Below are 15933 nucleotides of genomic sequence, written 5' to 3'. Positions count from 1 at the left end.
CCTTGTGGATAGGGATATAGGGCTGTTTTACTGAGGCCCTTGCTGAGAGACAACATGTAGTTCCAGGAAGTAAGTGAGCCCAGTGTCCATGATGACATCAGAGACACTGAGGGCTCACTGATAAAAATCTAAAATATCTAAAACCACATGCATTACACACATAAAAAAAAATCACACCTGTGTGAACCGAGTGGGTGCAACTCCCCCCTCTCTCTCTCTCTCTCTCTGCTCCGTTAGATTAGCTTTATTATGGATCGCGCATGCGCGCTGCCGTCCACCTCCCATTATACAGGCAGACTAAAAGCTGAATAACTCCTAATCTACGGAGCTCTCCATGGTTTGGTCAATTAGCGCGATTTTCGGAGGTCTTTGCTGATAATCCGGTGGTCTAGATGGAAACATTGGTGCTTTCTATAGCAAGGATGGCTATATTTTAGCTCGCTAGCATTGACGCTATTTATGTAGCAACAACATCTGTTTCTGTGCTGCGTGCGCAGCCTCACAGACCGTGGCAGTCAGCTCCTGGTCATATTTTAGTGAAATGTGATCCCCTCCTCCTCCTCCTAGCCCTTTATTTTTAGTTTTTTACCTTTGTGATATGATCTTGTAGGCGTCGGGGAGGTAGCAGTTGACGTTCTCCATCTGGAACGGGTCGGCGTCGCAGATCTTGTCGTCCGTGCGTCCGTAGTTGGCCGTCTCGATCATGATGACGTCGGCGCCGGGGCAGCGGAGGTCGATGGCGTAGCCCTCGCACGAGAGCTCCCTCCTGACCAGCCCGAAGGGCAAGGCCGCACGGCTGAACCCTGACGATGAGAGAGAACAATATATAATGAATACGGAGAATATTGCTTTAACGCAACAGATTAACCCATTCTGACCTGAGATCAAATTCTAAAACATGTCTTCTGCCATCCTGACAGTTTTCCATTCTGACCTGAGATCAGATTCTAAAACATGTCTTCTGCCATCCTGACAGTTTTCTGAAAAAGCCGTGTTTCCGTGTCAGTCGTTCTTCGATTTAAAAGAAACAGCAGACCTACAAGCTCGTAGCGCGCCACTCGGTGGCGTGCTATGAGCTTGTAGATCTGCTATTTTTCAATAGCTAAAGCATAGCATAATGCCATAACACCAAAAGGGGGTTCCCGCGCAGAATGGGTTAAGACACTGGATATCATAGAGGAAATAGGGCAAAGAAATTTAATGGGCCCCCAAAATATGTAAACAAAACGGCAGACCAAATTCCAACCACCAAGTTTTAAAACAGAAGGGTGTATTTTGTGCAATACAAAAGCCCGGGGGGGGGGGGGGGGGGGGGGGGGGGAGAGACAAAACAATTCAATTTCTCCATTTCTCTGTGGTCTTATAATGTTGGCTGAGGCATCAGAGCAAAAGTATAACCTCATAAAAAAAACCTTGCGCAAAATATGAAAGCCTATACAGTGGGGAAAGGAATTCCCTCCTCCTCATCCCCCCCCCCCCCCCCCTCCACACCCACCCACCTCCATGCAACAGTGGGGCAAAACAGAACTGAGAATGGCCCACTTTTTACAGTGGCAAGAAGAGTCACCCAATTTGTCCTTTTCTTTTTTGCTTTACTCGATCTGCTCGGTATATGTGTATACGATAGAGAGAGAAAGAAAGGGACAGAATCCAAGCAGCTATATGCGGTGTAATTTAATCCATTTTACAGCATCGAGCAATCGAAGGGGGGGGGGGCGTCTGGAGTCCACAACGCGGAAAGGGAAAATCTATACACGTAGCACGGCTTAAGATGCGAATGCAGGGAAATAGCTGTGCTTTTGGTGGGGGGGGGGGGGATTAACTATCTGGCTCAATTCAGTTACACCCTTTTAACGAAAAAAGTGTGTACCTTATAGAATTCACCCTGGAATGTCACTGGAATGTCAATTAGTAAAAAAAAAAAAAAAAAAAAAAAAGGAGAGGGGGGGGGGGGGGGAGGGGGAATAAATGCAACAGTGTCTGCTTTTAGAAGAAAAACGATTAGGTGGAGTCTTAAAAAAAAAAGAAAATGCAAATGTTCTCTTTTTTTTTTTTTAAAGGAGAAGCATTGCATGACCTGTCAATAATCAGGGTGTGCAGCAACAGTGGGTCCCCCCCCCCCCCCGACACAACGGCTACCATTTGTATTTTCTGCAACGCTCTCGCCTAATTAGCCCTCATCCCTTTCAGCCCCGTTACCTTTTTTTTCTTTTTTCTCCAAGCCTCCCCATTGGCTCCTCCACGCACGCAGCATTGTCATGTACTAACAACACTAAACCACGGCACAGGGTTCTGCTTTGCACCCTGGCGCTAATTACCCTCACACTTTTGACAGCAGCCGGGGCCTGACGCAATTAGCATTGTTTGCTCTTGTTCAAAGTTGAAGTAATTCCAGCTCGGGGAAGAAAAAAAAGATTCCTATACCCCTGAAATCCTGAACTCGCGCGCCGTCGTCGTCGTCTGCTAGTCATTTCAGCACTGCTGTGACTAGCTCAATTATAATTAAATTCCATGTCGGGGGTGGGGGGGGGGGGGGGGGTACACATGTCTCAAAAAAGGGGGGGGGGGGGGGGAAGAAAAAGAAAAAAACTTGGAGTAATGAGAAAACCCAGAGATAAGATGTTCAATATATCGCATTAACCCATTTCTGGCGGCAAGGCAACGCCTTTTTTGGTGTTTTTTTAAAGCATTATGTTGTACTTTAGCTATTGAAAAACAGCAGATCTACAAGCTCATAGCGAGCTTGTATAGGTCTGCTATTTTTGAAAAATCGTGGAAATGTGGCGCAAATCTTTGAATATACTTTCAGAGCAAACGTTTTAAACTCAAATCTTTGCTTCTGGGGGAACGACATATTTTCAGATGGGGGGGGGTCGGCAGCCATTTTACTGATAATTAAAAATGTCCTCGACATGAAAACGTTTGAGAAGCACTGACATAGAAACATGAGGTTTTTTCAGAAAGAGGATTTAGAAGACAAATCGTCTTCAGGTCTAAATGGGTTAAAGTCATTCAAAAAAACCAGGAGGGGTTCTGCCGTCATCAGCACATTATTAATGTCATATAAGGAAAATATGCAGCCTAACAACACAAATTCCCTTCCATTAAACCCCTGGACATGTCATTACCATATAACACATGATATATCTAATGGGCAGTACGTTCTACTTAGGAGGGATGTTTATCACCTAGTTAGCCCATTTTGGCCCGGGAACCCATTTTGGTGTTATAGCATCATGTCGTGCTTTTAGCTATTGAAAAACAGCAGATCTAAAAGCTCTCGGTGGCGCGCTACGAGCTTGTAGGTCTGCTGTTTTCGAAGAGCGACTGACATAGAAGACATTTTTTTTAGAATCTGATCTCAGGTCAGAATGGAAAACTGTCAGGATGTAGAAGACTATTTTTTTAGAATCTGATCTCAGGTCAGAATGGAAAACTGTCAGGATGTAGAAGACTATTTTTTTAGAATCTGATCTCAGGTCAGAATGGAAAACTGTCAGGATGTAGAAGACTATTTTTTTAGAATCTGATCTCAGGTCAGAATGGAAAACTGTCAGGATGTAGAAGACTATTTTTTAGAATCTGATCTCAGGTCAGAATGGGTTAGGAGACGTCAGCGTGGCCCCCCTACCATAAGTGGAGGGCCCTGTAAGGTTCACTCCATCCATTCCAATAAGTGAAATAAACACTATAATTACCCGCACCTTTCATTAAAAAAAAGAACCTGCCCAGAGAGAGAGAGAGAGTGGCAGATGATAGAACGCAGAGTGCGCCTCGTAGGCTTATTCGCCCCGCAAAGAGAAACTAATGATGGCCCCGCCCCTCATTCATCACGGTAGAGAGAGTGACAGGTTTATCACGCCGGGCTAGAGAAAGCAGAACCTTGAAAGAATGTGTTCCGAGGGGGGCTTTTTAAGACGTTTAGACCTGGCGTCGAAATAAAAAAAATAAAAAAAAAGAAAAGTTTTCTAAATCATGACAATTTTCGGAAAAGATTTGAAGCACATTTTAACGATTTTTCCCAAAAATAGCAGACCTACAAGTTCATAGCGTGACACTCGGTGCAGCGCTATGAGCTTGTAGATCTGCTATTCTTCAACAGCTAAAGTATAACATGATGCTTAAAACCCAGAAGACAGACAGACAGACTACGTAACCTGTCTTCCTTCACTGTCCTTCTAGAAGACAGACAGACAGACTACGTAACCTGTCTTCCTTCACTGTCCTTCTAGAAGACAGACAGACAGACTACGTAACCTGTCTTCCTTCACTGTCCTTCTAGAAGACAGACAGACAGACAGACAGACTACGTAACCAGTCTTCCTTCACTGTCCTTCTAGAAGACAGACAGACAGACTACGTAACCTGTCTTCCTTCACTGTCCTTCTAGAACACAGACAGACTACGTAACCTGTCTTCCTTCACTGTCCTTCTAGAAGACAGACAGACAGACTACGTAACCAGTCTTCCTTCACTGTCCTTCTAGAAGACAGACAGACAGACTACGTAACCTGTCTTCCTTCACTGTCCTTCTAGAAGACAGACAGACAGACTACGTAACCCGTCTTCCTTCACTGTCCTTCTAGAAGACAGACAGACAGACTACGTAACCTGTCTTCCTTCACTGTCCTTCTAGAAGACAGACAGACAGACTACGTAACCTGTCTTCCTTCACTGTCCTTCTAGAAGACAGACAGACTACGTAACCTGTCTTCCTTCACTGTCCTTCTAGAAGACAGACAGACAGACTACGTAACCTGTCTTCCTTCACTGTCCTTCTAGAAGACAGACAGACAGACTACGTAACCCGTCTTCCTTCACTGTCCTTCTAGAAGACAGACAGACAGACTACGTAACCCGTCTTCCTTCACTGTCCTTCTAGAAGACAGACAGACAGACTACGTAACCTGTCTTCCTTCACTGTCCTTCTAGAAGACAGACAGACAAACTACGTAACCTGTCTTCCTTCACTGTCCTTCTAGAAGACAGACAGACTACGTAACCAGTCTTCCTTCACTGTCCTTCTAGAAGACAGACAGACAGACAGACTACGTAACCCGTCTTCCTTCACTGTCCTTCTAGAAGACAGACAGACAGACTACGTAACCTGTCTTCCTTCACTGTCCTTCTAGAAGACAGACAGACAGACTACGTAACCTGTCTTCCTTCACTGTCCTTCTAGAAGACAGACAGACAGACTACGTAACCTGTCTTCCTTCACTGTCCTTCTAGAAGACAGACAGACAGACAGACAGACTACGTAACCAGTCTTCCTTCACTGTCCTTCTAGAAGACAGACAGACAGACTACGTAACCCGTCTTCCTTCACTGTCCTTCTAGAAGACAGACAGACAGACTACGTAACCCGTCTTCCTTCACTGTCCTTCTAGAAGACAGACAGACAGACTACGTAACCTGTCTTCCTTCACTGTCCTTCTAGAAGACAGACAGACAGACTACGTAACCTGTCTTCCTTCACTGTCCTTCTAGAAGACAGACAGACTACGTAACCTGTCTTCCTTCACTGTCCTTCTAGAAGACAGACAGACAGACTACGTAACCTGTCTTCCTTCACTGTCCTTCTAGAAGACAGACAGACAGACTACGTAACCCGTCTTCCTTCACTGTCCTTCTAGAAGACAGACAGACAGACTACGTAACCCGTCTTCCTTCACTGTCCTTCTAGAAGAGCAGACAGACAGACTACGTAACCTGTCTTCCTTCACTGTCCTTCTAGAAGACAGACAGACAGACTACGTAACCTGTCTTCCTTCACTGTCCTTCTAGAAGACAGACAGACTACGTAACCAGTCTTCCTTCACTGTCCTTCTAGAAGACAGACAGACAGACTACGTAACCTGTCTTCCTTCACTGTCCTTCTAGAAGACAGACAGACAGACTACGTAACCTGTCTTCCTTCACTGTCCTTCTAGAAGACAGACAGACTACGTAACCTGTCTTCCTTCACTGTCCTTCTAGAAGACAGACAGACAGACTACGTAACCTGTCTTCCTTCACTGTCCTTCTAGAAGACAGACAGACAGACTACGTAACCTGTCTTCCTTCACTGTCCTTCTAGAAGACAGACAGACAGACTACGTAACCTGTCTTCCTTCACTGTCCTTCTAGAAGACAGACAGACTACGTAACCTGTCTTCCTTCACTGTCCTTCTAGAAGACAGACAGACAGACTACGTAACCTGTCTTCCTTCACTGTCCTTCTAGAAGACAGACAGACAGACTACGTAACCTGTCTTCCTTCACTGTCCTTCTAGAAGACAGACAGACTATACGTAACCAGTCTTCCTTCACTGTCCTTCTAGAAGACAGACAGACTACGTAACCTGTCTTCCTTCACTGTCCTTCTAGAAGACAGACAGACAGACTACGTAACCTGTCTTCCTTCACTGTCCTTCTAGAAGACAGACAGACTACGTAACCTGTCTTCCTTCACTGTCCTATCCGCCGCCCTGTCCTTCTAGAAGACAGACAGACAGACTACGTAACCTGTCTTCCTTCACTGTCCTTCTAGAACACAGACAGACAGACTACGTAACCTGTCTTCCTTCACTGTCCCACCAGCCACTCTGTCCTTCTCTATAGAAGACAGACTACCATGGTCTGAATCACATGCTAGCTGACAGCAGGTCGCCCTGGCTATCGATTCAGCCTGTGGCTTTGCCTGCCTCCAACTCCTCCTCGCGAGCTCGTACTGTATATAGATCCCTCTGGTCACGGGCTAATGCCTGATTTATCCCAAGTATATATGGCCGATATACAGTAGCAGACCTTTAACCCATTCTGACCGGGAACCCATTTTGGTGTTAGCATCATGTTATGCTTTAGCTATTGAAAAATAGCAGATCTACAAGCTCGTAGCGCGCCACCGAGTGGCGCGCTACGAGCTTGTAGGTCTGCTATTTTTGAAAAATCGAAGAACGACTGTGACATTTTTAGAATCTGATCTCAGGTCAGAACGGGTTCATCAGACCAGTGTGTGTCCTAGTGGAAACCTCGTATGAATCTGATCTCAGGTCAGAATGGGTTAAGCTCGCGGCGCAGCGCGGCGCGCCGTGCCGCTGAGCTTGTAGATCTTGTATTCTTTGGGTGTGCAACATTGGCGTGCCTCCAGGTATAAATCACAGAGGTCTAACCCATTCTGACCTGAGATCAGATTCATACGAGGGTTTCCACTGGACACACACTAGTCTGATGGACCCATTCTGACCTGAGATCAGATTCTAAAAATGTCAGTCGTTCTTCGATTTTTCAAAAAATAGCAGACCTACAAGCTCGTAGCGCGCCACTCGGTGGCGCGCTATGAGCTTGTAGGTCTGCTATTTTTCAATAGCTAAAGCATAACATGATGCTAACACCAGAATGGGTTCCCGTTCAGAATGGGCTAATAGAAGGATAGATTGCCCTGTTACTCAGCTGGAAGATTTCCCCATCATGTCTCATAAAAAAAAAAAAAAGACTGCCATGCCTATTATAATTGGGGATGACAAATCTGTATACCCGAAACGTAAAAATGCACATAAAGAGCACGCACACATGTATAGCTTATTTCTTTCTTCTTTGTATTATTAAAACCATTGCACCAACCTTATATGTACTGACATTGCTAATATTATATTATAGGATATTTGACATATTATTATATGACCCATGTTCTTTGTCTTGGGCCACATTTTCACAATCTTTCAAAAAATAGGAGATCTATACAAGCTTGTAGCGTGGCACCGAGTGCCGCGCTACAAGCTTGTATAGATCTGCTATTTTTCAAGTATGTTTCGAGTACAACATAATGCTAAAAAAAAACCCAAAAGGGTTTCCCGCCCCCATGCACACCTTATATGCTGACATTGCTAATATTATATTAGGATATTTAACATACTAGCCCTTACCCGTTGTGAGATATTTCCCCCCCCCCTCCCCTAGTGCCCTGGGTGCGTTTTCGCATTTTTAATTCACAAAAAAAAAATCATAATTAATTTACAATCTGGAAAAAGGGCTTCGTTAAGACCTCCATATTATTATGGTCAATGCCTGTGTGAAAAGTGGGAGCGATTGGTGCAGGCAGTGAGGCGCTGCGGCAGTCACAGTGACAGACAGACAGACAGACACACAGTGATTGGTGCAGGCAGTGAGGCGCTGCGGCAGTCACAGTGACAGACAGACAGACAGACAGACACACAGTGATTGGTGCAGGCAGTGAGGCGCTGCGGCAGTCACAGTGACAGACAGACAGACAGACAGACACACAGTGATTGGTGCAGGCAGTGAGGCGCTGCGGCAGTCACAGTGACAGACAGACAGACAGACAGACACACAGTGATTGGTGCAGGCAGTGAGGCGCTGCGGCAGTCACAGTGACAGACAGACAGACAGACAGACACACAGTGATTGGTGCAGGCAGTGAGGCGCTGCGGCAGTCACAGTGACAGACAGACAGACAGACAGACAGACAGGCAGTGAGGCGCTGCGGCAGTCACAGTGACAGACAGACAGACAGACAGACGTTGACTGAACATTATATGACCTACGGTATGTTCTTTGTCTTCGGGACACACGGACCAGCGGCATTAAGCATGCATGCGCAATACAATAAAAAATACCATACAGTACGACAAACAATATAGGCCCACAGTGACTCATACAACCCCACATTACAGCCTAGCATAGACTCATACAACCCCACATTACAGCCTAGTATAGACTCATACAACCCCACATTACAGCCTAGTATAGACTCATACAACCCCACATTACAGCCTAGTATAGACTCATACAACCCCACATTACAGCCTAGTATAGACTAATACAACCCCACATTACAGCCTAGTATAGACTCATACAACCCCACATTACAGCCTAGCATAGACTCATACAACCCCACATTACAGCCTAGCATAGACGCATACAACCCCACATTACAGCCTAGCATAGACTCATACAACCCCACATTACAGCCTAGCATAGACTCATACAACCCCACATTACAGCCTAGCATAGACTCATACAACCCCACATTACAGCCTAGCATAGACTCATACAACCCCACATTACAGCCTAGCATAGACTCATACAACCCCACATTACAGCCTATAGTATACTGTACGTCCACCCTCACAGCACATGGAATAAAACACCCCGTCGGACATATTATCGAGGGCATAACGAGAGAGCAACACCTTAGACTTTGGCACCACCACCTCCAAACCTTCCACCCCGCGCTGCCTGGCCCTCCTTTGAGGTGTGTAATTGACTGCAGTCTAACTCCTTTCTCCTTTCTGGAGAAAAATAAAAAACTGAAAAAAATAAAAAAGGGAGCTTGTATGACAGTCACTCAACTTTTCTTTTACACTTGTAAAAACCTGTATAATGTGACCAAGATGAATTTTCTTTCTTTCTTTCTTTCTTTTTCTTCTTTTTTGTAACCCATTCTGAGCGGGAACCCCTTTTGGTGTTTAAAGCATTGCGTTATACTTTAGCTATTGAAAAACAGCAGATCTACAAGCTCATATAGCGCACCACCGAGCGGCACGCTATGAGCTTGTAGGTCTGCTATTTTTTGAAAAACTTTTTAACACAAATCTTTGCTTCCAAGAGGTTCCTGGAACAACATATTTTCAGATGGGGGTCGGCGGCCAAATGCAGATAATTCTGGGGCTCCTTGACATGACATTGTTGAGAACCACTGACATAGAAACATGGGGTTTTTTTGTTTTGTTGAAAACTGTCAGGATTTAGAAGACATTTGTAGAATCGTCTTCAGGTCGAAATGGGTTAAACTATTACTCTTTTCTTCTGACGGACGGGGGACCCTGAATTCAAAAGGCGATATAATGTCTGACATATTGCGTTATTATTCCCCACGATTTTTTTAGTTTTTAGTTTTTTTTCTTCCGCTTCATAACATTGTGTTGTTTGTTGTGTGCCTCTGCGGTTCGGATTAAGCCAACTGCTTTGGAAAGACAGGAATGATTTGTGTGACATGGGTGTCAACGATGGAGGGGGGGTGGACGACGACTAAGGGAAAGGCTTTTCATCTTGGGGACTGTGCTTTTTGAAATGTGTGCTCCGTGGTTGGAGACGTGTCAGAGAGAGAGAGAGAGAGAGAGAGAGAGAGAGAGAGAGAGGCACCGGGCTGGAGTGGAGGAAAAAAAAAAAGCACCGTTGAGAAAACAACATGGACAAATCCATAGCACATTTTGTGGGTGTTAAAGACAAACTGTTCTCTCTCTCTCTCTCCACTCAGTCCCTTTATATTGGTACCTCAGACCCAACAATAAATCATACTAAAGGGGGGTCGAATGTATAAGGCCAAGTAAATAATGTATGGCATTGTATCTCTTCAACATGACCAACCGAATTCAATTGCCATGGCAACGGCGTCGACTATACAGTCCCCCCCCCATAATTGGCTGTTGATCGCCGCCCCGCTTCTCGTATTGTTGACACGTACGACCGACGCCTTATCAGGAATTCTGGTCAGTGGAGTGACTTGCTTAGAGGAGGAAAGTGGCTTTTTTTTCTCCTTTCAGATTCACTCCCCCTGACCTGCCCACAGCACTAAGCCCCTCTATTGAGCTCAAGAGAGTAAAACCAGGAGGCCAAGAGGAACTGGACTCAAACGAGTTGCATTCTGGGGAGTTTCTCTTCTTTTTTATTCAGTCCACACAGCCTATAATTCACTGACAACAACAACCCCCCCCCCCCCCCGCCCCACCCCTTTCATAATACATATTTTGTGTTTTCTATCAACACCCTTGAAATTGGAAGAGGCACTCTCTACTATACGAGGGCTCTGAGCAGAGAGGGTTGCATCTGACTGACAGACACATGACGCAGAGCCAGGGGGGAATTATATAGTTCTACGGTCTGAAGCTTCTTTTTTTGTTGTTGTTTTTTGTTTAACCCATTTTGACCCGAGATCAGATTCTAAAAAAATGTCTTCTACACGTCCTGACCGTTTTCTGAAAAAAGCTACGTTTCCATGTCAGTCGTTCTTCGATTTTTTTACAAAAATAGCAGACCTATACAAGCTCGTAGCGCGCCACCCCATGATCTTGTAGATCTGCTATTTTTTCAATAGCTAAAGCTATAACATAATTGCTATAACACCCAAAAGGGGTTTCCGCCCAAAACGGGTTAAACTCCCTGGAGACACGACGGCGAAAAAAGAGAAACGGGAAAGTTTGCTATAATAAAACTGTTGGGGCCATTTAGGGGCAAATGAGAGCTTATATAGATGGCAATCATCACGCATTGCAACACCAACCAGACCGTGGCACATACATACGGACGTCACGGAGTCACGTCTGAGTTGGGGCTCACAGAGTCACGTCTGAGTTGGGGCTCACAGAGTCACGTCTGAGTTGGGGCTCACAGAGTCACGTCTGAGTTGGGGCTACACAGAGTCACGTCTGAGTTGGGGCTCACAGAGTCACGTCTGAGTTGGGGCTCACGGAGTCACGTCTGAGTTGGGGCTTACGGAGTCACGTCTGAGTTGGGGCTCACGGAGTCACGTCTGAGTTGGGGCTCACGGAGTCACGTTCTGAGTTGGGGCTCACGAGTCACGTCTGAGTTGGGGCTCACGGAGTCACGTCTGAGTTGGGGCTCACGGAGTCACGTCTGAGTTGGGGCTCACGGAGTCACGTCTGAGTTGGGGCTCACGGAGTCACGTCTGAGTTGGGGCTCATGTTCGCTGTCACTTTTTCCCAGGATTTGTATTGTTCTCGATCGAGGAGGGGCTATCCTAAAACGACCTTTAACCTTTAACAAACTCCCGTCCATAAGGACATCAGACGGAGCGGGGGGGGACGGGGGGGGGGGACACTACAGGAATGTCTAGGGAAAAAGTGGGGCATTTCTTTGGGGCTGGTGGATGTGGGGAGACGGCGTGGCCCAGGCCGGCCGCCCGGCGCTCACACACACACACACACACACACACAGACACAAGAGAGCAAAAAGGCGTTGGTTGACGCTTGTCATCCTCCATTAAGGGCCCTTTGATTGGCCTTTGTGGGGCCTGGAAACGGCAAACAGCTGCATGTAAATGGGCCCCCCTCCTCCTCCATTCAGGCTGGCCCCCTCATTGTCCTGGGGGGGCTTGGTTGGTGGAGGACGCTTTGACAGACGGGGGGGGGGGGGGGGACGCTTTTCTCCACCGGCCGGGGCATAAAAGGAGGGGGGGGGGGGTGTCTGTCGTCGCCCCCCCCTCTTTTTTTTAAAGTGGAATAAGAAGAAGTGCCGTGATGTGGTGGTGGTTGGACTCAGCGGGGGAGTGCTTCGTGACAGTTTTGTCTGGGTTTTTTTTTTTTTTTTTTTTAACGATGTTACTGGATGTTACTTATAGCGGTGATGCTACAGCCGGACAACATCGGGTTTTTTTGGAAGAAAGAGAAAGGGGGGTCTCTAAGGGCCGATTCATACTCCTGTTTTAGAGGCGAATAAAAGTCGGTTCGGCGCTGTAGAGCCTATACAATGTGACGTCATTTGAGGTTCAGGGGGGGGGGGGGGGGGGTCCTAAAGTCGACTCTTCGGTGCTACTGAAATTTTCTGACGCGCCAAATAATTTAGAAGAGTATGAATCGGCCCCCGAGAGTCAAGCCTTCCTCCCCAACCGCAACGGACGGACGGACGCCTTCCGTAACCGTGTTGATTTTGGAAGCACGTTTTAGATTTGAGTTTTAAGGTCTTTGGGGGAGAAAAAACTTAATTTAGTTTTTTTATTCATATTTCAGTCATCTGAAAACGTTTTTAGTGTTGGTCCAGTTTTAGTCGACTGAATATCATAAGGTTTTAGTCGACTAAATCTACGGTTGTTTTTAGTTGACTTTAAATGTATTTTGGCCGGGCCTTGATGCCGTCGTTATAATGGTTGATTTTACACTTGCTGAAAATAGCAGATCTGCAAGCTCGCAATGCGTCGAGAGACGCGTCGTGAGCTCGTAGATCTGCGCTTGTGAGCTTGTAGATCAGCTTGTAGATCTGCTATCATGCAACCAAGTGTAAAACTGTCAACATATTTAGTCTTAGTTTTAGTCATAGCTTAGTTTTCATGTTTTAGTCATATAGCTTAGTTTTAATTTAGTTCCAAGTGTAAGTTATAAAGTTACCATGTGTAAAATGACTTGTGTCCATTACTTATACTGGATCTCTTGTCCACTATAACATTTTAGTCTAGTTTTTATTTGCTGGACGAAATTGTCAATATATTTAGTCTCAGTTTTAGCCGTCATAGCTTAGTTTTCATTTAGTTTTCGTCAGTGAATAAAAAAAGTTGTCGACGGACATGTTTTTTTGTCATAGTCCACTAAATCAACGCTGCTCCATATTGCAGCGTCCGGAGTGAGAGAGAGAGAGAGAGAGAGAGGGGTCCGTACAGTGTCGTCCCCCCCCCCCCCCGAATATGAAGTCAAGATTCCCCAATGGGAGAGTTATGTAAATGAGAGTGGGAAAAAATCCCAAAACAAACGGATAGCATGTTTGAATACTTAATACGTGAGAACAAAGCAACGCCACGGTTTAGTCCTTTCTTTTTTTTTTTTTTCGTTTTTTTTCTCTGCAAGCCCTTTGTTCTGTTCTGTTATACTGCAGCATTTCTAATCTGTTCAGCGGAACTGGGCTGATGATGACGGCTGGGCCAAGGAATGAGAAATAGCTTAACCCATTCTGAACCCAGATCAGATTCTGAAAATGTCTTCTACATCCTGACAGTTTTCCATTCTGACCCGAGATCAGATTCTAAAAATGTCTTTTATGGCAGTCGCTCTTCGATTTTTTCAAAAATAGCAGACCTACAAGCTCGTAGCGTGCCACTCGGTGGCGCGCTATGAGCTTGTAGATCTGCTATTTTTCAATAGCTAAAGCATAACATAGTGCCAACACCAAAAGGGGTTCCCGCCCAAAATGGGTTAATGTAGAACTTACTAGGCACATTAAATTTTATATATTTTATGAAGGTTCCTCCAGGAGATTAAAACAATCAAACCCTCTCGTTTGAATCAAATCAAAGTTTGTGTGTGGAGAGGGGGGGGGGGGGGGGGGGGGGGTTATAAATACTTGAATTTAACAAATAGCTCTCCTGTTGGAACACATTTACATACACCCATGCACCCATGGTCTACACACATACAAAAGGGTCCAAATGTCTAGTACTAGTTTACATATAAGCTCACAAATACAAAAAGGTCCAAATGTCTAGTACTAGTTTACATATAAGCTCACAAATTCAAAACACGGTTCAACAGCTCAGAACGTGACACGCGCAGGAGCGAGGGAGATTTGATTCGAGAGGGGATTTGTCTAAAACAACACCTGCCATGCTCCTAGTGCATATTAGATGATGATACCTCTGAGAATCCTTTTAAACCGTGGCACGGTCGGCTCACGTTACATCTTTTTCGACCGCCGAAATGCGGTTAAACACGGAATATCTGGTTTGGACATATGGCACCCCTAGCCTCTCTCTCTCCCGTGACACTCGGCCCCTCTCTCTCTCTCTCTCTGGTCCACCTTTCTGGGAATCTTTTTAACCCATTCTGACCGGGAACCCATTTTGGTGGTTAGCATCATGTTATGCTTTAGCTATTGAAAAAATAGCAGATCTACAAGCTCATAGCGCGCCACCGAGATGAATCTGATCTCAGGTCAGAATGGGTTTAAAGGCGGTGTCAGACAAGACCACAGAGCCGTCGGGCTATACACCCGCCCTTTTCCCAGACGACTGCTATCAGACACTCTTGATTCCGATAGAGGCGTTCTAAAATAGACGACGAAGGTATACGACCGAGTCCATTTGTGGTTAGGGGGAGAAGAAAGAAAAGGGCTCTGACTCTGAGTCATATCCCCTTTTTTCTCTCTCTCCCCGTTCTCGTGACACAGGAACACCGTGTTGGGGGGGGGGGGGGCACTTCGGCGTGCTCCCAAACCACAGTTTGTATCCATATAGCCAGCCACCCCCCCCGTGGCATTCTTTTACAGTTATACTCCTGAATGTTTTTTACCCATGAAAGAAATACAAAATGTGTGATGTGTGAACTGAGCGGTGCGACTATACACATTTACTGTAACTGTACTGTGCTGTGCTTAACATCCAGACCTCCAGGAAACATACGGAAGGGCACCGTCCGGTTCCCTAGTTCAAACGGGCCTGATCCGCGAAATCACGTAAAATTCTGCTGCTGGGGCTGAATGGGCCATGCTCATAAATACAATGGATGGTGCTCTCTCTCACACACACACACACACACACACACACACACACACACACACACACACACACACACACACACACACACACACACACACACACACACACACACACACACACACACACACACACACACACACACACACACACACACACACACACACACACACACACACACACACACACACACACACACACAGTACTGTAGTCTGACTGGGTGAATGGGTAATGCTCTAGTCATACATACATACAGACCTACACAGTTAATATCAATGGATGGTGCTTGTGTGCGCGCACACACACACACACACACACACACATGCACGTACTGTACTGTACTGTACTGTACTGTACTGTACTGTACTGTATAAATTGTAACTAATAAATTGACCAAAAACACTCCAAAACGAAGTATTTCCTTGCTCGCGGTAATGAAAGTATTCCATACGTGTCGCTGACTGGCTGGCGTCAGGCCCAGCTGCCAGCACAGGTCGGAAAACAGGAAGTGAATAGCCCATTCTGACCTGAGATCAGATTCTAAAAAAGGTCTTCTACATCCCGACAGTTTTCATTCTGACCTGAGATCAGATTCTAAAAAAGGTCTTCTACATCCCGACAGTTTTCATTCTGACCTGAGATCAGATTCTAAAAAAAGGTCTTCTACATCCTGACAGTTTTATTCTGACCTGAGATCAGATTCTAAAAAAGGTCTT

The 15933-nt window shown here is 45.7% G+C and overlaps 1 protein-coding gene across 1 annotated transcript in view; it reads right to left on the bottom strand.

The window, feature by feature from the left end:
• Nucleotides 1-585: 585 nt before the first annotated feature.
• Nucleotides 586-15933, bottom strand: part of LOC308326244 (adhesion G protein-coupled receptor L2-like) — a gene marked incomplete at its 3' end in the record, with an annotated part of 53588 nt that continues 38240 nt past the window's right edge. Inside the window, exon 3 of the mRNA XM_080779052.1 lies at nt 586-803. Within this exon, the coding sequence (XP_080635178.1) occupies nt 586-803 (218 nt within the window). The remainder of the gene's footprint in view (nt 804-15933) is intronic.

Source organism: Protomyctophum bolini (genome assembly GCF_963924005.1).
Source record: "Protomyctophum bolini genome assembly, chromosome: 12".
NCBI lineage: Eukaryota > Metazoa > Chordata > Actinopteri > Myctophiformes > Myctophidae > Protomyctophum > Protomyctophum bolini.
The sequence above is the reverse complement of the archived record's forward strand: the minus strand, read 5'-3'. Positions and strand labels throughout refer to the sequence as shown.